This window comes from Strongylocentrotus purpuratus, unplaced genomic scaffold (genome assembly GCF_000002235.5).
Source record: "Strongylocentrotus purpuratus isolate Spur 01 unplaced genomic scaffold, Spur_5.0 spur5_scaffold_15, whole genome shotgun sequence".
Lineage (NCBI taxonomy): Eukaryota > Metazoa > Echinodermata > Echinoidea > Camarodonta > Strongylocentrotidae > Strongylocentrotus > Strongylocentrotus purpuratus.
The window spans coordinates 33,276,561-33,300,683 of record NW_022145600.1 but is presented as its reverse complement, the minus strand read 5'-3'; the positions used below and the strand labels follow the sequence as shown (position 1 = coordinate 33,300,683).

Sequence of the window (24,123 nt, the reverse complement as noted above, 5' to 3'; positions counted from 1 at the left end):
ATAATCATGATCATCATTGTCATAGTCACCACCATTATTACCATCATTAAGCATTATCACTGCCATACTCCCTCCGCAAGCACCTCGTAGCCGTTCATTCAATGATAAGTGAATTTATTACTCTCGTTGCCAGAACACAATTTTATCTAAATTGTGCCACCACCACCACCACCCACACCATGCATCTAAATTATAAAGCAAATATGCGTAACACTCTTTCCCACAGTGTGTGTCTTTCTCACAAACATTACCCATCTTACAAATTCTCAATCAATACACAAATACAGAAGATGCTTGCACATCAATTATCTCCTTGGTCCATGAAAAATCGAATCTTTTAATAATTCACCAAACAAGCTAGTACATAATCATTCTTATATCACAATTTTAGCTCTCGGAAATATTCGATCAAGCTCTGTGTTTACCCGCACATAGATGCTTAAAAGTAGAGAAAAGAAACTGAAGAAATCGAAACAATAACTCCATTGGAAAAATACCGACAAATTAGCAAATCCAACTAAAATTACGGAATATTTTTCCTATAGCTACAAAAAAACGCCCCTATGGGGCAAATAGATTAACAAGCACCAAATAATTGTCTCCATATACATATAATATCAATTAATAAAATCTATACACGAAAAAACACCATAAGGAATTGTACAATAGTGATAGTTACGATGTTCATTTGCTGCAAATGGTATGACTTTATCATAATATTTCAGCTTGAATTTCTCTATAAATATGTTTGTCAACGTGCACTGTTTAGAAACGTGCTAATTTCGTGATCGTAATAAAAAGCTCATCTGCAATCAAAGTCAAATATTTGATTTTAATCAAATAATCACAATTTCTTCCTCTTCCTCAGCAGATCCAACGCCATCTTACAAGTGATACAATCAGCAATTTCTATCTCCTTGAAAAATCACACGTTTTTTCTCCCAGATAACAAAGACTCCTTTTTCATCTTACTGGTACAATACCAAGAACCTGAGATCATCATCTTTCTAAAAAAAATCTAATAAATAATCATCAAGCGTTCATCTATGCAAAGCATGTACTTCAAGGTGATAATCGTTACAGCAAATCATGTATGGAGAACTTACAGCAACTTAACATGAATGGGACCTACGCTTACATTTATTTTGCCTCATACACCGAGTTTACCGCGGCAAAGCAATGATTGTTTTGCTTGGGAACGGTGATTTTGGGAGAAAGAGGCGACATAAAATACCAGAGAAACACAAAATTAAAAAGAAAGGGAGACAGCAAGAAATAAAGATGGACAGAATAGGGAGAATAGATATATAGCGAGAGAGAGAGTGTGTGAGGGAGAGGGGAGAGAGAGGGGGGGAGTAAGTGTTTGAGAAGGGGAGCGTAATCAGACTTTAGTTCCATTATGCATGAATCATTATCGACCCCTGTTTGAAGAAATAACATCTGTAGCTAAATGCCCCTTTTCCTTCTCGCCAATTGACCAGAGGAATGGAGGAAAATTAGCGGGAAAAGCAGGAAGCTTTCTTGACTAGCTTCACTATCCACCATCATCGTTCAGTGTGTAAGAATACTGATTCAACATTTACCGTGAAATCGCCATCATTATAATCGAATTTTAGCTAGGCTAGTCGAGCGGCTGAGAGACCGGGGGAGAGCAAGCTCTGGGGTACCGTTCAATAGGCGCAATATGTAGAACAAACAATGTTATTGTATCCGTCCAAACATTGAGATTTACTGCGTTGTCAATTTGATATAACAAATTTTTTTTGTTCGTGGAAAATAAAATATAATAAATAAGGAAATGGCTAAGGAGAAGTAACAGTTATGACGACGGTGGATATAATGAATATAACTCTGGAAAATCTAACTTTAACATAATTACTCTGATTTTCGATTTTTCGACACATTTTGACGAATCATTTATTTCAATTATCAAGGAGGAATTGGTATACGTTTACAAACATCTATGCTTGTTAACTGATTAATAGAAACTCTGATAAATGTCAGATTATAACAGATCAAAATGAATTGTACCAAATTTAAGCCGTGATTGTCTCTTTACACTATAACATATGGGCCACATTTTATTTAGGTTTCAATTCAAAGTATGGGTATTGTTTACATTTGAAATTTATCATAATAAATTATACCGTCATGGAAACTCAGTCCTAACAATAATCAAAAGCGGTCAATGCGGTTTACAGAGCGTCTTTAAAAAGTAAATTGGAATTCTAAAAAAGTATCTAATTATTGTTAAAAGATTAGGCATACCAGCATTTGATACCAAACAATGCAAGTTACTAACGGATTTTACAGAATCGAATAAAAATGCACCGTCCTGAAATTAGAGGTTAGAATAAGAATTACTCGAATGGCGGAGTAGCCAATATGCTGTTACGGGCGAGGTAATATAGTCCTACTTTCACCGCATATTCCTCCGCGACCGAGTCTTCCTTACGGTGAAGCTCTGCGGTGGCCATGAATTAAACATTACTTGCGCCCACGTGAGAAAACAAGCAGGGAATTAGCCTTTAAAATTCGTCATCCTTTCTTGAATGGGCACGATCTTAAATTCAATTTCAAATTCCAACCCTTCGTTGTCTTCTGCCCCGTCTCCTCCCTGCATTTACCGTTGACACGATAACCGCTCATGAAGGCGATAAAATGTTCCAATCGATTTCACTTTACGCTGCATTTAACAAGTGAACGATTCCACTAAATGTAGCAAGAAAATACACACTCTTGTTGCAAATTTTCTCCGTTTAAAGTTTCGCCATTCCAAGGACAATTGATTTAGTTATGGTAAAAAGGTGGTGACTTATTGCTATCATAATACAATTACCAGAATAAACACAATGATCAATTCAAATTGCCTATTTGCATCGTTCGTGCTGTGGAATAATTCAGGGTGCATTGAGCGCTGATTATTATACATTCTGCTCGAAATAAAGGATGTAATCACTGCAGAGATTTTAAAATGACTCAAAATATATTATACTAAAAATACTACAGTTGCGTAAAGGTGCGATGTGTTTGCTACATTGAAAATTGTCATAAACCACTATTACTTTCAAGTACAATACGTGCATCATGATTGATTTCGAATCGTCGCCCTTGGATTAAAATGAAAGAAAAAAACTCGAAAAATTGATTGTCATGGCAATATAATTGTGGTTTATATTACAATCTGGTATAATCTGCAACAATGCCATATTACTCAGTTTCAAACGTTATGCGAGCTCATTCTCCACAGCCGATTAAAAATATGAATAACTTTACAGGAAATGGTTTAATATGATACGTGTCAGTGAAAAAATATCATTTGTCTCTCTATTCGTTATAAATAACGCCATATTTTGATTTTACATGAGGCATGATACATCCATGTATAGGTCAGTTGCTGATAGAATTAATTTTGATTTCTTTCTTGTAAAATCTTATAAGCAATATAATAACAGAAAGAAAAAAAAAATCAAGTAAAACTTTACAACATACATTCGGCAAGAGGTTAAGAAAAGGTATACTCAATCACGTTTAGGTGTCAAAAAAAAATCTTCAACAAAAAAAATGATCAGGCTATAGAAAAATATTTCTTTCTAGCCAGGCTTTAGTGTATAATTGCTTATATATCACAGGACCAGGATGTATTAAAAGCCTCTCCGCTTTCGTGAAGGTCGTGAATTAACATAGATGTCTAATTGAAATGACTTGCAGGTTGTATGGACATCATACTAGACCGGCGCCACTTATGTCTCTGCACGTATATAGGCGCCATAATTATCACGTGATCACGGTGTCTCCGCCTATCAGGAACGCAGCTTGAAGTCCACACTCCCAGTGTACGATTCCCGTTCGTTTAGCGTTCCATAAACAGCAGGAAACTCAAGTTGAAATTCTTCTCTTTAGTGCACAGTTTCAAACATCTCTTCATAGAGTCGTTATGCTAAAGTCAGGATTGTCTTCGCAAATATTTCGTCTTTATCTCTAAAAGTAAGTTTTTTTCGCTGTTTCAATCCCTCTCCCTCTCTTCGATAGATTGCTGCGTTTCCATCCTCCATCTATTGACATGATGTGATCCTTTCTTCTTGGGTTCTTCTTCTCCTTCTTCCTCAGATTTGATTCGCTTGTATTTTGTCCTCCTGTTCTGGAACCATACCTTGACCTGAAAAATAAAACAAGAAAAAAAGAGACATAAACCATCTAATCCGTTGAATACCAGAATAACAAATTTGGAACACGTCAAATGTCTAACTCACTTTTTCAGAATGCTAGAAGATACACTTTAAAAAAAAAAACATGTTCACAAAAAGATTGACACCATTTTCAGAAAGGTACAAATTTTCTTTCAGTTTCTAAATATACATTTAATAATTAACAGACAAATTTATTAGGTTCATCATTATTTCATTTATTCCAAGAGCCCTGGTGTACTGTTCTCAATTAAGAATGACATAAACATGAAAAATAATTAGATACTTCTTTTCCATTGGTGTTGAAATAATAGTGGTAAAACACATTACATGGCTATTAACGATTTATGATAAAGACATTCAGTGGCAAATGTATCTCGGCTAATTCATATGTAATTTCATAAGCTTCTAAAATAAAGTAAACTCTATTTTCCACAACAAGTAATCTTGTACTTTTAAATCATAAATCAAGAAGGTCTTTGCATAGTTGTTGTGGAAGTCACATAATTATTTCACCCAAATCCTTTCAATAACTTAACAATTTTCCTGATAGTTAATTTGAGAACCATTCGATTCCTTTTCAACGCCATGCTTATGAACTCTACGATTTATGGGAGAGACGTGAAGCCGTAAACGTATTGTGTAAAACCGCATAGAAATATGTGAAAAAGTGCAAGCAGAGCCTTGCTGTGGCACGACAGATGTATATAGTGCAACGGCGAGCGATAGGTCATACCAATCGAAAACATTTTTCATGGGGCACTGAGCGATCTGACAAACCAATTACATACAGCTGTCTATATGATGAGCATAATAATAAATCCCAACGCTCTTTCTTTGAGAAAATCCTCTTCTTAATGGATATCTTAATTGAATCATTTATATGTTTTGACTAACAACCTATTTTGACTACGGGATGATAGAAGTTACTATCAAAACAAAAATGGTTGCGCAAAACACTCATTAGTGGGCTAATCTAAAGCTAATTCAATCCTAAATCTGATCTCTAAATCCCGAGTTTTTAAGAATACGGAAATAAAACCGCTTGGGGCGAAAATCCAGAGACGTGTGTGATGAATGGTGGTGATTGATTTTTTTGTAATACCTATCAGATACAAAAAGTACATTTCCCTCGCGTGTAGTATTGTATTGATACGTGTACATTTCTGCTTGAGGTATTTAGTTTCAAACGCAAACTCTCAAACACAATACCCCTTTTCAGCTCAACTACAGGTGTCTTACAATATGTATAACTGTGTCGTAGCCCGCCTCCCCCAGCCTCATAAAAGCGTCAGAGAAATGAATTAAGAAAAATATGCATAGAATTGAAAAAGTGATTTATGCGATTAGTTTGTGACATGACAGGCGACCAAGCTGAAAGTCAAATCGCTGTTCCAAAGAGGGAAATATATTTTGTCGGGGTAGGAATTGTCCTAGAGCCAAATTACCCAATCGTACGATCTATTACATTTGAAGAAAATGCTTTGTATCACATTTTATGCTTAGAAAATCCGTGAATTTCTTTACAGTAACGAATGTTTGCACTAAGTCCTTTATCAGGAAACTTTGAATTAAATCGTGACAAACCCCGTCACAGTTGTATGGTATATGGGTGTTGCATATAATACTGTACTCTCTATCTGTCATTCTAATAACAGTCTAATTGATCAAAGTGCGTTCTGCGGTCTCACTAAATGAGAGTGTATAAGAGATAGGGCAAAGAAAGAAAGAGGAGAATACTCAGGAAAAGGTCCTTTTATTGGTTTTGATTTATGATCCAACCTACACGAGCAAATTAGTTGTCATTTCTTTTGGAGAGGAGTAATAGTTGATTGATCACAGTTCAAGATCCTATGACTGTAATGAGGATAAAGTGCACGTCAACTTTAGTAAGAAATCCGTGAAAAAGGATGAGTCACATTAGCATTCATATCCCATCATTAGAAATTATTGACGATTTTTGTTGACTAAATCAAGATGGAAAGAAAAAGACCACCCCCCCCCCCAAAAAAAAAAGACCAACAAAAAATAAGGTGAGATGAAACAGAAAACTTTGTAAAGAAAGACGAAATACAGTGAACGATGGAAAAAATTAAAACAACAATAATTGTTATCACAAAATTAAATTGCATTTTTTCTTTATATTTAAGATTAGCCTAAACTTTTTAAAAGAATGTACGTGAGATTAAATTTTAATTTGGAAATGAAGTCATCTCACTCGAATATCTAAACAAATTTAAGAAATATTACAAAATTGGTAAAGTGGCCTGCAGTTAATATATTAATATACAAACACTAACTAATTTTCTTTGATTTGTTTCTCACTTTAACCATAAATGAAATTGAAAAACAAGACAATTTTTTGTTCAATGGTGACATTTTTACGTCATGTATCAACTACACTCGGTATAACATCTCAATAAGTTTTCAAAGCGGATTGGCATTTGGCAGGCTCAGGAGTCATGGCTGAAAGGGTATAGAAGATAGAAAGCAAATCACTGATATCAAGGCAAAGCAATAAAGCATTTAGGTGTTATATTCGTCCAGAGAGCTTTAAAAACAAAATGACCCTCACAGCGCATTTGGTGTTATTTTGCATCTGATTTTCTTTCTATCATGCAAAGCCCAGGTTAATACTTCCCTTAATGGAAACCGCAACGCTATAAAACGTAATAATCATTCATTTTTCAACTGCAAATGTATGATATTTCCCAATCTGCATGTACTTATCTCCAGACTCTGATCTAGACAAGCACTCTAACCTTCAAACATGCATACATGAATGAATTATGAATAGAACAACGACGCGACATTGAGCCTGATGAGTTTCAGGAGAGTATCCCTTTCGACTCCGACGGCGGGTGTACGCGTGGGACACGCAGCGTTAGGATTATGATCGAGATTCGAAGGGTTAATGGAAGTATTATGACACCTGCCGTCGATAGGAAGCCATTCATCCATCAATCCCTATACAGCCATTGCCATCGCAAGATGAGTTACTTTTACAGCCTCGTTCCATAATATTTTGGTAGTTGATTCTCTCGCTCATATTAGTCTTGCTAATAGTATCATCATCTGGGCGTGACATTAGCTTTGTACTTTTGTTACCCCTCTTGTCCGAGAATAAACCAATTAAGCAATGGATGCGAGTACTGGTGTGATTAAATTGGAAAAGGAAGGGAGTGAGAGAGAGAGAGGGGGGTGGGAGATGGTAGGGTTGGGACAGGAGACGGAGTGAGAGATTTTGAGTGAGGGGGGTACGTCGATTGACAAATTTGGTACATTGGAAGACGAAATAATTATAAAGAGCGAAAGAGGGAACAAGGGAATAAAAACTAACATGGAAATAGAGGTTAGGAATTAGAAAGAAGAAAGAAAGAAAGAAAGAAAGAGGAAACAGATATTACAAGAGGAAACAGAGAAGGGATGGAAAGAGAGAGAGGGAGGGAGAGAGAGGGAGGGAGGGAGGGAGAGAGAGAGAGAGAGAGAGGGGGGGATGCAAAAAGTGAGAAAAGGGAGGGATGTTCATTTGTCCCCATTATTAAAACCAATCCCAGACTACATAACGAGGCGGGGCAAATTGTATCTTTAATGGCGCGCCACTAATGGACTTTCTCGAAACCACGTGATACCAATGGCGGCGTCATGAGCGCCATTTTGTTTTTTTAACAAAAACTCGGACGCAAATCAAGCTTTATACCCAACTCATTTAGATATCAATACCATGTTTAGTACTTATTGATTGGCATATACTCGCTATGACATGTTTATTGTTTATGAGGGCTATAAAAACTAATCATTGTTTGAGATGTAATGCATGGTAACGATCATGATGCATGTGTAAATTGCTATTTTTCATTTTTGTTCAACTTTATTGGAATCGTCCTTTTCCTGGTTTAAATCGTTTTTAAACCATATAAACCTTGGTACATATTCTAAGAGAAAATAAATGATCCAGTAAATAAACAACTTCATGAGCCGATAATAATTCTTTATGGTATTAAAGTATTAAAGAAAATGACCTTCTGTTTAATTTCCTCCAATCTTTACAATACCTTTGCATGATTGGGGTCTACAAAATAAATTTAAACTTGTAATCAGGCAGTAAAGAAAGGAATTTGCGACCCCGTTAAATACATGAATTAAACCTTCGGTAAAACTAGAATTGAAGCCGAGAAGAATACGGACAAATGACACACACAAAATTGAAAGATTGAAGAAGAAGACAAATTTCTTTCTCATTCATGATGGCATGTAGGGCTCGGAGTGACTGGTTTATCTATAAACCATACTCATTTTCACAAAGTATGTCTTCTCATTTCCCAATCTTTTATTTCTTCGACGAATTTTATCTCTCTCCTTGTCATCATTTATGATAATGCCATGAATCAATACCAAGCCCCGGTGTATATGTTGCTATAACGCCAAACCCTGTTTCGGGTACAGGTCGCCCCGGGTCAGTAGAAGCGATACGGTAGTCCGATAACCTCCCGGGTGCGAGTCCTCTCGACTCCGTAGGTTCGCATGTCATAGATCGCGGCGGGTTTGCACACAGCAGCCGTGGCGGGTTCGAGATGGGTGCGGTGATGCGATGCTCTCTGAACGGGGAGCGTTCGGCCCGATTACAGTGACGACATGTGGGGTGTGGGGTCGTCGTAGATGTCACGCCAATATATTTTGAATATAGCCAATGCACTTTAAGATGACTGTACGAGATAATATTTTCCAAAAAATAGAAAGTATCGACTTAATGATGCCTCAGCAATGACAAAAATAGTTCTAAAGGACGTACAATGAGAGGACAACAAATAGGAAGTCTTGTAAAGGCAATCAGCATCCCCGGGCCATTTCGGGAGGGGGAGGGGGGGGGGGGGGTGTGTACCGAATTTGCCGACATTTTACACAAAATGAAAAAATATATATTTATTTGCAGTCAGCAATTTTCAAATTATAAATCTGTATAAGTAGACATTTGGTGTATAAGTACTTTTTTAAATACCAAGGAAGCAGAATAAATCGCAAAGAGTAATGAAATTGAAAACCAACTAGAATGGATAAGGGAAAATTAATTTAAAGCGCTTCGGGGGCAAGAGAAAGAGGTGACATTCTGCCGGAAGAATGTGTCAAGAAGAGAGAGAGAGAGAGAGAGAGAGAGAAGGAGGGGGGTGGGGGTGGTCCAAGAACTAGAATAATGATCAAGTAACGGAGTAAACTATTGGGTGTTATATTATACTGCATTAATAGATGAGGTTGATACTATATGAGATGGGGGTTGATAGTATACTATATTATGAGATGGGGATGATAGATGAACTATCGATGGAGGCTCTGATAAGCCTGATAGGAAAGGAAAATCTGGGCTAACACGTCTGCGGTGACAAATTGTGGCAAGTTATCTGAGATAAGGCTTTATTGAAACTGGACTTTAGAAGAGATCACGAAACTACGCGTAATTTTGTCTGAGTAAATGTCTGAGTAAGAAACTATGGTATCGCACACTAACTCAAACTGTTGAAGTATCCTTGCTTTAAAATCTGTACCCCTTTTCTTCTTTAATCATGAAAATATACAGTCTTCAATAGGAGTCTACAAAGTTGATTTTTTTTTTAGCATAGCCATTCTTATTTTTATTTTTGTATTTACCACATCTGTAAAATCACTCCCATGTAATCAAAAAGGGAGAATTCGCACACGTATTTTATGGATTTGTATATATTCTTTATTATTTGTTTCTCATTATTGCAATCATAATGGAAGAAAAAAAAAACTGTTAGCATTCCGGATGGCAAATTCAGGTACATTATATTTTTAAGAGATGTCTTTTCCTTTTTTTCATTATCGTTATTGTGATTCTTTTTAAAAAGCTGACGATGCTGCCGACTGCTTTTGGTATAAACAAGTCCTCCCAAAGATTAAAATCAGGCAAACGTCAAACATTTTCTACAATCAACATTCCATTATCTATTTCTTCTTAATGTTTTCTAGTAGTATGAGCAAAGAAACAAGACGCAGTAATTTCATCGAATTTGGCATGCACCTGGGAATTCGAAATTACTTAATTTCGCGACAAACATCCATCTTTCTAACCATATTCGTCCGCACCATCTAGTTACGGAAGCAGACTTTAACAATTATCAAATAGTGCTCACGACTTTAAAAGAAAACGGCACATTTTATAACCATAACATTACTTTTATTCTTCCATTATTTTCATGCGGCGTGCATTCGCACCTGGTTAAGGCGCGGGAAATTGAAGACGTGTCGACGGCTTTCAACTCAGTTACGGGCATTTAATAAAATAATGTATGTGTTTGTGTTTGCAGCCCCCCGAGATCCACTCTCGGGCTAAATTGGCGGGAACAAGGCGGGCAACACATACCAACTTGTTCAATTACTGCCATTTTTATTTCTTGTGCCGCCTTGCCCGCTAAATGCGCTAAATTTGCCGAGAAAACAAGGGAAACGGCCCCCGCGAAAATGATTACATTATCAAGCCAGCATGGCAGCTATTTAAGCGTCATTTGATATACACAAACGGGAGGATAGGGGAAATCGAGGGCGAAAGCAACAGACGGTTTTGGGTTATGATGGTGATGATGTTTGAAAACGTCGCATTAGTGTCAGGCGGATATTTTAGAGAGATAGAGAGACAGAGTAAGGGCGAGGACCATATAATATTATCAAGAAAAAAGGCGGAGAGGGAGCATGCAATGGAGACATCGGGAGAAAAAGTATATACAGCAATTCGCATCTAATAACGGGTTGAACAGCGACGACAATATATGGCCGTTTTGTCGCGAAAATTTATTTATTGTTGCAGGTCGGGTTTCCGCCTTGAAAAATAATTTTGGGTTGTTATACAATTACACGAACCTCGACTCATTCTCGGCTAGTCTAGCGTTTATGATAAGATATTATTTCATTAGTTACACCGTGCCCGCCCGCTTAATGACCGCTGAAATCAGCAAGCAATGAAACTCGAGATTTATTTCCTTGCAAGACATGATTATGTTTTGTTGAAGATACGAGGAAGAAAGCTAACCACCAACCGAACCGCCTCCTTCGCTCCATCTTCTACCAATCACCTCTCCTTGACAATGATGTTCGTCTTCCATCCGTAGCTAACTCGTAATATCCTCCTTCGAGTTTTCTATATTCCTATATCAAATCAAGAAGTGTTTGTTCCTGGTGCTTTTTACCTCTAATAAGTCCGTTTGTTCAAATTACAAATTAAAAGGGACTTTCCTTTCATTTTATTTTGATCTTCCATCGTATATTTTGGCCTTCTTCCATTTTCTCAGCAAATAGAATTATTGTTTCGTTTTCTTTTCTACATTCCCCTTTTCGAACACCACCTTTTACGTTCCCCAATTTCCCCCTCGTTGTTCCCATATATTTTCCTATCCTATTTCTTCTCCTTTTACATTTCATGATTATTTAATCTTTCGAGTCTTTCGCTTCCATCTCCTTTTTTCCAGCATTCGTCTGAGTTTACTTTTTGAATGAGTATTCATGAATTGATTAGTATATACAACGGGATATTGTGTTCACTTCTTTCTACAGAGCATGCTAAAAGAAATTTGCTCAGAATCAAACTTGGAAGAAAATGTACATGCATTGTTGGTGTGGATCATAAGAGAGAAAAGTCTCCAATTAAGATTTATTTCATAAACTGTATTGATTTTACTATTTCGTAAAATAAATAGCTTGTGAAGGAAGAAACCCTTCAAATTAATGAAACACCAGAGTTCATCGAAATATAAATAACACACCTAATAAAATTATTTGCGACGTCTAAAAAAATTATACTTTAAATTCGCAAAAGACATTAATTTTTGATCATTCCATCTTGCTGATTTAAGTTAATTATCAGATGGGTGCTATACCGATTCAAGCACACAATGAATACACTTGTAATTTAAGTTAACCTTAGTTTTGCTAATTAAATTTTATGCGACCGCGGAGAAATATTACATACCTAATATTTACAGTGTTTCATTGGTTAATCTTGTGTAACAAATCTCAAAGTTTATTGAATTAGATTACCATTTGAGAATGGGAGAGGTATCTCATTTATGTTGGAAAACATCTAAAGTGCACAATTTACAACAGTTTATATATATATATCTTTCCAATTTCTATTAAATTAAGATATCATTTAACGATGTACCAGTTCCCCACAGGCAGCGTTTTATATGTGTTATCAGAACGATCCTTTCAGATATTGTTTTTATTTCATTCCTCATAAATGCCATTTATTGTTTTAGTTCAGAAAGTTAATCATTCCTTTTTGAAGAAAAAAATTAACTTGGGACACACTTAACTGTTTAAAAGGAACTTGAACATATGACTGATAGTTTGTAATCGAGTAGCGGGAGGTATAAAACGAGTTAATTATATCATTTCGCGTTCTTAATGAAATAAGAGGAAATCTTAATTACTTTGTACAACTTAATGAGTAATACGTTTAACTATCGCTATCTTACCCTGAAAGTAGCTTAAGGATTTAGTAATTATCATTAATATATACTGTGTGTGTGTGTGGGGGGGGGGGGGAGTAGCCTAAAAAGAAGATCTAACCACTGGGTAACATATATTTCTTACAAGTTGTTTTCATTTGTAACAAATAAGTGTATGCCTTGTGCTACAATGTTCAAACGATTTTTTTAATTTTTTAAAAATATTTTTTTTGCTCACTTTTTTCAAAGATGTCTCTTTACTGCTATACATTTTTTTAAATACATTTTTTCCTCCTATTTAAGGTAATTTTTTTGGAGATTGGTGATGAATGTGATCAATTGAAGCTAAATCCATGATGGAAATAATCTCCATAAAGAAATGAAATTTCAGGATATACTTACTTGTGTTTCTGTGAGGTTTAGACTCGCTGCCAGTTGTTTTCTCTCTGCGCCAACCACATAATGGTTTTTTTCGAAGGCATTTTCTAGTCGGAGGAGCTGGGAAGGAGAAAACGCCGTCCGGATCCTCTTGGGTTTCCTGAAGGGGTGTTGGAGAAAGAATCCACCGTTTGGAAGATCACCTGCAATTTAAAAAAAAGAAGAAGAGAAAAATACAAATTTATCGTTAATTATATTAAATAGTATTTAAGGAAATATCACAACAGAAATAATTATGAAACATTGAAAATTCGAAGCTATATATTCATGATCTTTGAGTTCATGATCTTCATGAACTTTGCCGCATTGAATATTGTACAAGAAGATTTTGGAAGATGTTTTTAGGAAGAATGTGGCCTAAGTTACCAAGAGTAGAATAACAGATGAAGCTTAGAATTACAGATGGGCCTAATAGAATCGCATCCAATGATGGTGTTGGTGGCATCGTCGTTGTTAAATGACAGACTTTCAAATCATTAGAATACATTATATCATATTATAATTACAATATTGAAATATTGTACTATATTCATTTAGAAAGAAAAGAGAGAAATTGATTTTTGTTTGAGCCGAATGTAAAATTTGGGAGATAGTTGCAAAAGAAAGTGAAAGTAAGGAAACGGGTAAAAGTGGAGAGGTAGAAAAAGAGAGAGAGAGGGATAGGGAGAGAGGGAGAGAGATAGAGGGAGGTAGAAAGAGAGAGAGTGAGAGAGAGAGAGAGAGAGAGACAGAGACAGAGAGACAGAGAGACAGAGGAGTGGAGGGGGAGGAAGAGGGAGAGGGGGAGAGATGTAGGGAGCGTGGGATGAAGATGATGGTAGTTAGACAAGATTTACACAGCAGACGAGAAGTGTGATAGCGATACCCACTCCGAGTCGCAACCTGTCATCGATCGGCGGTATCGGCCTGCATGTTTTTATCTTGTCTCTCTCTCTCCTTCTCTCTCGCACTCTGAGTGCTAGTGACTATCTCATCGCAAAGACGATGACAAGCTGGGAAGAGTAACTTAAGCCAGGCATAAGTGGCCAAGTGCAAGCATTTGCATTTGCTGTCAGTTACAGACACTCTCCACCGTCTTGCAGTAAAGAAGTGGCCGATACAAGGATTTAGTTGGACAATGATTTTGGAGGGGAAAACAATTTTATGACAACAAATATTAGCAGGCTAAATGGTCTATTTATCACAAATATAGTTTCTAAACAATAACAGTGAACATACCATCTAATACTTAGATAAATCAAATGAGTCATCTGTTTGTTATAAACCTTTATTTTCTTTGTGGAAAATGAAAATCCAATTCATTTTCATATCATGATGCCTTTCACCAGGTTCACAAAAGCTGAAAGGAGACTTGATATAATAGGCCTGTGTCATCGTTTAAAATTTGATTTCTAATTATGCTGAACTGTATGGGATGATGGATGTTCATTACTTGATTGCAATCTCTTCTATCTCTATACCTATCACGCCTGTGAACCGCAAATATATGGTGTTAGAAATGACTATCGCCCTCTGTGTCCAAAAAGATCCAAACCTCTATCAGCAGTGCAGTGCTTTGAGGCAAACCCTTGCACGGCTCTAATATTCTCTCCCGCAGGGCTGGCGGTCGCAACACCGGCAGCGCCCCGCTAGCTCGTCCAATGCCAGTGTAAGCACGCGAACTGCCTAATCAAACAGCTCACGCAATTCACACTTGTTCCTAATCACCGGCGAGATGTTGTTTCTGCGGCAGATTACAAGACTATTATCAAGACCTATTAGTAAATCTATCCTCATTCCATTTCAAAGGAATACCGCCGCCCTCTTTCCTCATGCCCTCTTTCTCTTTCCGATGCTTGGGTGTGGTACAAACACCCTTTACAGCGAGCCTCGGCAGGGTCTGCAGGGTTATGAAGTTGTTTTCCACATCAAGTGCTAAAGATATAGCCCCGAAGGACGTGAAAATAAATAACATGGTGTAAACGATGTTTACAGCGTATGATACGGACCGCCATTAGCTAGATAAATTGAGAGGCGATAGCCCGCTTTACTTGTAGAGTAGAGACAAATAATCTTCATCCTTATAATGATGATGACGATAATAATATGAGAGGGAGGAAAGATGTGTTTGTGGGTGCTCGTACGATGTTTGTTGATGCGAAGTTTAGATGCAAGGCCCCGACACACAACGGTGTATTTCTGAACTCAAAGCCTACACCACACACGCTGTCGCTTGTTATGTTGCTGCATACTTATTTCAGGAAAAGAATATGCTCTGTACTGAACAGATATATTATTCATTATAGTTATAAAGATATTCGCTTAAAATTTTTGTTTAAAACATTTACCAAAAAGAGCATTGGTCAAAAGGAGAGTATTACAAAAGCCTCTAAAACAAAGATCCTTTCCAACAACAATATTGCAAGATACAGTTAAATTGTTTTACAATCTCTCTAATTCCTGAAAGTATATAGGTTATTGGTACCTATATTGTATTTCTGAAATCGAATATTTCTACTGTGTGATTTTACTACGTACATTCTATTAAAAAAATAATCATAAGAATTGAAGAATTCATGTCTTAGTTACATTTCTCAGTACGGCTTCAAAACAAAAACAAAGGTCGTGTATTGAAAACAAAAAAGACAATAAATTAATGAAGAACTTCTGTTATGTTTGTTCTCATGCAAAGAGTTCAAGTGTCTTGTTCTCTAATGACTTGAGCAGTTCGATACAATTCCCATACAGATTATAGTTATATTTTAACAATTAAAAGAATCCCAGAGATTTGAATATGTCACCCTGAAAGGTAACATATTAACATATTTAAATAATTATATTGGTATGTAAGTGTGAATCAGAAGTAAAAACTTGTCATTCGTGTATCCTTTTAGTTTTCGTTTATTAGAATTGTAGTATACAGGATAAACAAGCAAACGTACATTCTGCTATTGTGTCTGCGATAAATGAATTTGAGTCTCACATAATGTTGTCCTTCGCCGGTGGAAAAAAACACATCTTTGATATTACCTCATAGTTTAGAATAACAACGGATTTGTTACAATCTATTCTTAAACATGATCATGTTTGTGTTTTGTTAGTCAATATTTTGTGTCATTAACTGCCAATAGATCAAGAAATACGCATCAAATTATTTCAAAGATATAAAAACACACCACGCAGACAACAAAGGACCGATGGGGCTATAGGGTTATGAAAATGCTTTCAATCTGTCAGCAATACTTGAACAAACAAACTAATATACCGGTCAAAAAGCATTCTCACAGCCCATTTTCACGGCAGAATTGCATCGGTCTACCGCCGAGACAAGTAAACTGGGGACAATTATTGTATTGAAAGAGTAACAGGATAATTAGGTACGCTGAAGTTGACGTGAATGCCTATCTGCGACTTGAACTCAACACCTTTTGAGAAAAGCGTTTTCAGTTGCAGTGAAAAGGGAGTCTTGCAGAGTAGCTTAGAGCGTGGGTACACACACATAAAAGCGAAGCGTAGTGGTGTTACTGCTACACGGTATTACTTCTACCCCATTTACCAACCAGACTACAGAGGCAATTCCTAAAAATAGCAGAAGAAAAAAAGCTTATGCCAACAGAGTTTGATTTTACACTTATTCAGTATCATGCATCATTGAGTAAATAAATATGAGAAAATTCATACACTTGCCTTCTCATCAATAAGTAAGAGCTTTGCCCCGTCTAGAATCACTTTGTTACTTGTAATTCATACATTAATGCAATACCACTGTAGTCTGTACAGTTATTGTGTTTGGTTATACCTTATATATTTTTGTTAAAGTTATAGAAACTGTCATTCACTACAAATAATGTTTAATATAAAAGAAAATAATAAATGTGAATTTTAAACAATGAGGAAAATAAGACAAATATTCAACGACTATGCAAAAGTAAAATACAAGTTGTGACGATTTGGCAAAAGCATTATTTATTTAACACTTAATGATTATGCTATACAAGACTCATGTTTTGCCTTCTACTTTTTGGAAATCAGCCCAACTTACTATGGAGATGATAATTAATTACTCCAAAACAAAACTTCAGTCTCTCATAAATTATGATTTTATTTTATAGTTAGGTAAAGTACAGAAAGATTAGGAACGTATGTCTTTCGAGTACATGATATGGCGCAAAGTTTGGGAGAATGATACAACCACAAAAAATATTATGCATGCATAATTATGTCAGTATGCCGTGATAAATAAGCGACATTGCAATAGACATCCTACAATATTGTACTATACTCTAATACACATCATGTATAGAAATCACATACTATAAATCGTATACTATTATTATAGGAAAACAAGGATGTCATGGTGTGTTTGAGATATAAATAATCTTACGACTTTCTTAAAGTACACAGGTAGTCAGATAACTTTTGCGATTCAGAGGCCTATAGACTAAACTATATGGGATCTAAACAAATTGAACGATTCAGAATGTCTCATGATGTCATTACAGTATCATTAGCATAGTATGCTGTACCTTCGGCGTATATACATAAAGAAGAATAAAGATCCGAAGAAAAGGTATAGTAAATCACCACCACCTCACTCTCCGAACAAATCTTGTATCATTGAACATTGATTCTCAACATGTAGAGCTATTAACCCTTTCATCATGCTAATCCATCTATCTCTCGAGAACATTTTGGTGGAAACATTATTACAACCTCATTAAAGGAGCTATTATCAACCATTTAGGAGATTACTGAAGAGGATTCTGAGCCCATGAAAGGGTAATTTGCAATGATCAAGAAGTAAAATGGGGCCACACCAGAAGTTTGGTCCATTCAAACCATGTTACGTTTCCTGGTCAAAGGCGCTTTAGTGAGCGGAGCTCTTAAAGCGAGAAAAGCTCTTTAAACACTTTCAAACAGCGCGCGGATAAGAGGTCTAATTAATTTACATTAGGGGGAGGCCTATTCAAATGAACTTTTCCTTCACTGGCTTCACAAAGGAGCTGTCGGTGTAATCAACTTCACGTCGTTTCTCTTTCTTCCATCCACAATTCAAGATCCCTTTCCTATCAAACTTTATAAAAGGGTGTAACACCATTGTGAGTTCGCTCACTAGTATTGAAAGTTTGTCGGCTGGTCTTCGTGTATTGTTAGCGTCCACTCCGCCTCAAGCTTGGCTTCAAACCTCAAGCGAGTTTCTGTTCTCTCCTTCTCTCACCCCTTTTTGCTTCTTTCCTACGTCTTAAGCTTTGTACAGGAATCTACCACAATTAATCCGCTATTCAATGAGAGTTAACGAAGTCACAATGATGGTCAAAATAAAGGAAAGGCTCCCCTAAACTGCAGTAATTGGTTTTCAAGCTCCCCATTATGGGATACACAAGAACGCGTTAATTAGTTCTTAATAGTGGCAAATTTTGCGATTTGTATCAATCTACATGCATTAACATCCATTAAGTAGAAGTAACTTTTGAAGACCAGGTAATAAAGGGAAGAGAGTGAGATGGAGAGAAAGGGTTCAGAGTCGGGGATATGACGAGAAAGCAAAGCGAAAAAGTTTCATGCAGAAGGAACAATGTATTTTATTTTGTATTTATTTATTTATTTATGTATACTATATGGAACAGGACAAACGGGCACAGAGCCTACATACAATGGGAATGGGCATTAACGAGAGAAAGAGATAACCATTTTGTTTTTAATAGTTTGGAATGCCGATGAAAATACAGACACAACAGACATCAAAACCCTTGAAAGAGACGTGCAAGCGATATAATCCAATGACCATTGCATCTTATCGATTAAAATCAGGGACCTTCTATTTTTTCTTTCTTAACACCTCTTTTGTCATTGTTGTGTCATAGTACTGGACAAGCACATTAGCAACCACATGACAATGTGACCAAACGAAGGACATCGGCATGGGCACGAAATCTGGGGGCAATGCCCTCTAGATCCTCCTGCAAGGACCCAGGAAGAGGGTGAGACTGAGAATGAGAGAAACAGGGAGAGGAGACGAGAGAAGGGGAAAGGGAAGAACACGAAGAGGGAGACAAAAAGAAGAAGAAGAAGAGGAAAAGAAGAAGAAGAAGATGAAAAAGAAGAATAAGAGAAAGAGAGAGAGAGGGGAGAAAAGGGAAGGGAGGAAGATAGGATAATGAAGTGAGAGGGGTAAGAGAAAGAGAGAGAAGTGACAAGAAGGGAGATAGAGAGAGAGAGAGAGAACGAGAGAGAGAGAGAGAGGGGGAGTAACATAGAATAGATGGAAAGAATTACAGACAGACAGAGATAAATAGCTTGAAAGAGAGAGAGAGAGAGAGAGAGAGAGAGAGAGAGAAAGTTAGGTGTATTTACACAGAGGAATGTTAAGGGATTTAGAAAACATCGCTTAAATTAATTCGCGAATAATGGTTGAAAATCATGGAGGCTAAAAATCAACCTTGTATAGCACGTAATCGCATCTACAAAATAATGTAAGCATGCCAAAATGTAAGCCTATTTCTGTCCCGTGGCTGAATATGAAGGAAACTTTTTAAGTTACCAAGACCAAAACCAAGACAAATTTATTACGTTTGCGGTCAGCTTTCAAGACCTTCTGATGCTTCTTTACATGATCATCATTAAGATATATAGAGAGTCCATAAAAAAAGTATGAATTTTTATGTTGTGTTTGATTGTTCAATTTCAAGGCATAATCACATTCATGTAAATATTAAAAAGTGCGATATCCAAACTACTGTTCATGGGAATTCCACCATACTACCATTTTCAGTAACATCATGACAACATATTATCATAAACTACAGACTTAGGTCATCATCTTACATAACAAACGATTACAACAAACGTGTTCAAATAAAGCAATATAATAAGTATCTTTATTTTCTTTTGCTCTGCAATTTTGTTATTCAGAGTAGAATATGACGATAAAAAGAGACATCAAACAGTGTATCTATCATATTTTGTAATGAATACAGTAGTATTGTTGATCATTAATCCCCGAGTAAATACAAGAACCAAAAACACAATTATTATTGTTTGCCCCATCATAACATATATCAACAAAAAATAAGAATTGAATTGAAGTTTTAATCAAATAGTAGTGAAGTAATGTTCTTCACCTGTCTTTCATTAAGAAAATTGATGGAAAACTGTTTTCTATTCAGGCATGTTGTAATATCATTGTTACAGGCAAAAACAGAAATCAGTCCATGTTCCGAAAATCGCCTCAACGGAATTTTAAAAGATTTTTTTTTTCTCGATCGGACAAAGTTAACTGACGAGAGCAAAAAAATAAAAAAATACAAATATGAAAAATGTTTTCATCACAAGTCATGTGTACCTTCTGTTTATACCAAGAGACTTCGGTGGTAAGCGCTTTATAAGCACCGCTTTTTTTAATAATGATTAATATCTCGTGCATTGGTATGAACAAACAAATACTAGATGATAATGGAAAAAGAGCCAAGTAAAATGGAAAACGAGGAGAAATGATAATGAATAATCAACAAATTGTCAAAAGAGGAGAATAATCTCAGTTTCCGTAATAAAAATCGACGTCACTCCATCATTATTTTCCCCGGTAGCAGATTAATATTGATTTGTTTACACATGTCTTGTACACCGTAGCTAGTCTCGTGTTTGATCAAGTCATCATGCACGGTCTAAATTAACTTCTTGTGTGAGAATGACAACTCCATTAAAATGTTAATAATCCGAAAGTGACATGAATATACTTCTATTATATCCACAATATGTAACATAAAGGTGTTTATTCATCTATATCATAGTATTCATGTTTAGTTTTGCAAGTATGATTTTGTACTTTCGTGATTGACAAGTTTTCAATGGTCAGCAAACTAACCGATTCTTACACCATAACCGGGTTATTGAATTGCATTTGCTGATCTTTTGATGTTGTTAGAATATTTCTTCATTCAATTTTACTGATCGGTTCTCGAATAATATACAACATACATGTACTTAAGAAACACATTAGTAAATCATGTCAATGTAACAAAAGATAAGTTTCTTTGTAGAAGGTTTATCAAATAGTTAGAGTGAATTTTTATCATAAAATATTTAGTTTAAACATTTACTAAGTACACGTTTTTGAAGTAGAACATACCTTTTGTTGAAGAAAGATAAGTAAATGTTGTGGCCACGTCCTACAAAATTTATAAATAATCAGACTTACACTTTCGCCCCCTCCATACAAAAAATAAACATAAATAAATAGGTTTATATCGAGAAAAATTAGCAAAACCAGAACTTTAAGATAAGTAAACAAAAAAGAACATATTTTCTACTTCTATAAAGAGAATGAAATAGTTCTGCTGGACATCTACTAAAGAATATGCGGACATAATATTTAGGCACATCACTGCTTGGTAATGAAAAAACACCCCAAAATCGACAAACTGATTTACAGTAAGTGTGAACAAATAGTTTGTTGAATTATATCAATATTACTAAGAGCAGATTGTTTTTCTTCAATTGTTTAGGCTCATCCCGAGTATGCAATATGATAATCTAATGAAAAGGGCTTTATTAACAGATTTAACTATATCAATAAATACCTTCTATTTGATATTCCTTTTGGGATGGGTGGTACACAAACCGTTCATCGCATTGTTGCAGATTATTCATCTTGCAAATTTAAAGCATAAGATATTTGTAAAATAGTTCAATAATTCAAAACAAAACAGCGAAATTCTAAATCTAACCTGATATTTATGAATGGATGAATATTAAATATATACCGACAATGTCTCTTATCGACAGACTTAAGTTTAGAAAATAAAGTGCTTCAGATTCGTCTGATCTGGGAGTGTAAACATCGGATTATAGGTGTTGAATTTCGGTCAGCAGGATAAGCTATAGTAAAGCGTTATTGTAGACTGTTAATTGATATGTCACAGTTAGAAGAGAAGAAAAATGATTTCGAAAGATTAAATGATCATCTTACAAATCTGACTCACCTGGGAATGGTCTGTGGCCTGCGGCAAGAAAGCGATTCCTGGCCAACAACCATGGATAAAGACCAAAGCCATCGCGCCTTGGCCCTCCCAGACCGTGTGCACCGAACACCCCGGCCAGCGCCGGGTGATTGTGCTGGGCTGCTGCCGCTGCAGCAGCGGCTGCCATATTATGATGGTGTGCGAGTCCGAGTTGATGCTGGATCGGGCCAACGTGAGACGGTGGCCCGGACGCTGCGGCGGTGTGATAGATGGGCTCAGGGTGGTAGAGTCCCTTCATTCCACTGAGAGTGTTAAAGAAGGATGCCTCTGTGGGCATAGGCTTGATGATGCCGCCGTGCCGGCTCGTTGCCGGCGGCGTGAACGGTGACGATGCTAACGAGTTTGATTCCATGGTCGATGCCGTAGCTGCAGCCTGCGGTGATGTCGGTGGAGTAGGAGTCGCTCGATGATGACGGTGGTGGTTATTGTTATGATTTGTGTCTTTTGATACAAGTGACTCTATCGAGAAACAGCTCGATTTCGACGTCGTGGTGGTGGTTGATGAGGAGAGTCCGCTGATAGGCGGTCGAAATAACTCCGCCGCAGACATGTTTGCAATTGTCTCTTTTCAACCCTGTTTCTAAACAAACTTTCTTCAAGTTTAATCACTTGATGTTCGACTCAATTTCTTAGGAAACACTTTTATTTCCTCTGTTGAATAATTAGCAGAGAAACACTCCCAATTCAGCAATAATAATGTTCACATGTCCATGTAAGAAATAGAACGACGAACTTCAAGTTTTAGAAATCCTGCTCTGAATTAGATTCATGTGTTTGTGAATATATTTCAAGTGTAGCACAGAGAAGTCGAGAGGGAGGGAGTCCAATAAGATACGTCCGCATCCACTCGATGTCCAACAATGTTTGTCCCCGTTTAGGGGGTTTACAGCGCGTAAAGACCGGCCAAAGCGGAACAAGAGGGGTACACGCTCTACCACTTTCTGGTTTCGGGCACGAGATGAAAGATACCAGAGTCTTCTTCTTTGATCCCGCTACTCAACTATCCAATCTACCTTTAGATAAAAACAATTGCGACGGATGGGAAAACGACGAAGATTGGCGAAGTCGTGTTGATCAAAATGAATGCACAAAGTGCGATAAAATGTGTTAAATGACGAGGATGATAGAAAAATATGTCTTATCACCCGTGACTTTCGAACAAGCTATGAAGAATCCAATGTTGGAAATCGATTCATATAATAATGAATTTTCGCCGCTGACCACGTTGTGTTAGAGCAAGTCAGGTCAGGCTACCTTCTGATGGAGAGTGAGAAGTAAATTCTGTTTTGGACCAAGTCATGTGCGCCAAGTGATGCGCTCCGTCCTCCAGCGATGGATTCCGATCTAACTTGCTAATCGCTCAATTTGCATAGTCGTTAGAGAGGAGGCCCCCACAATTAGCTTATGAGAGACACGGGTATGCAACGGCGATGCTTAATCAAAACTCGTTTCTCTCTTCTTCGCTCTTCGCCCAATAACCCGTCGCCATTTCGTGTCACTTTTGATTGGCAGATGAGAACGATGTGACGTCACGATGAAGAATCGCTTAAACTCTAATCGAACTACCCCCTTGTTCGTCGGGCTGCTACAATGTAGCTAAGCGCTCTCCTGCGCGGCTGTACACCTCCAAAATTGTTCACTGAGGAGAAGCCTGTCTCAATTTGCTGACTCCAATCTCGGCTTTCGCTTGTGTTCAGCTCCGCGTACTCTGATTCACGGGTGAGATGATTGTGCGATGCAGCGAAGACCAGTCTCCGGTAGACGCCATTATTAAGTGGGCGGGGCGCAGAACTCTCTTTGCCATCGCTGATTGGTCGAAGGAAGCATACAGCGAATATTGCATCTGTTTTGGCGTATACCAGACCAAATCTCATGGAGACGAGGACAAGTTAATGAAATGTGCATGTCCCAAATGATAATCTCATTGAGGGATTATTTGGATCAGATTTACACACTATTATATATATATAAAGTTATTTGAGTGGTTTTATATTTTGGATGTTTCATTTCTTACTTCGTGTTCTAGTTGTATACTCTATC

General features: G+C 36.8%; 1 protein-coding gene across 1 annotated transcript; it reads right to left on the bottom strand.

The window, feature by feature from the left end:
• Positions 1 to 308: 308 nt before the first annotated feature.
• LOC577702 (homeobox protein EMX1) lies at positions 309 to 23,727 on the bottom strand. Its single transcript, XM_777915.5, has 3 exons — positions 22,045 to 23,727; positions 13,049 to 13,227; positions 309 to 4,159 (listed from the first exon to the last, which is right to left on the bottom strand). The coding sequence occupies exons 1-3, from the start codon at positions 22,631 to 22,633 to the stop codon at positions 4,007 to 4,009; spliced, it is 921 nt and encodes a 306-aa protein (XP_783008.2). The 5' UTR covers positions 22,634 to 23,727; the 3' UTR covers positions 309 to 4,006.
• Positions 23,728 to 24,123: the final 396 nt, after the last annotated feature.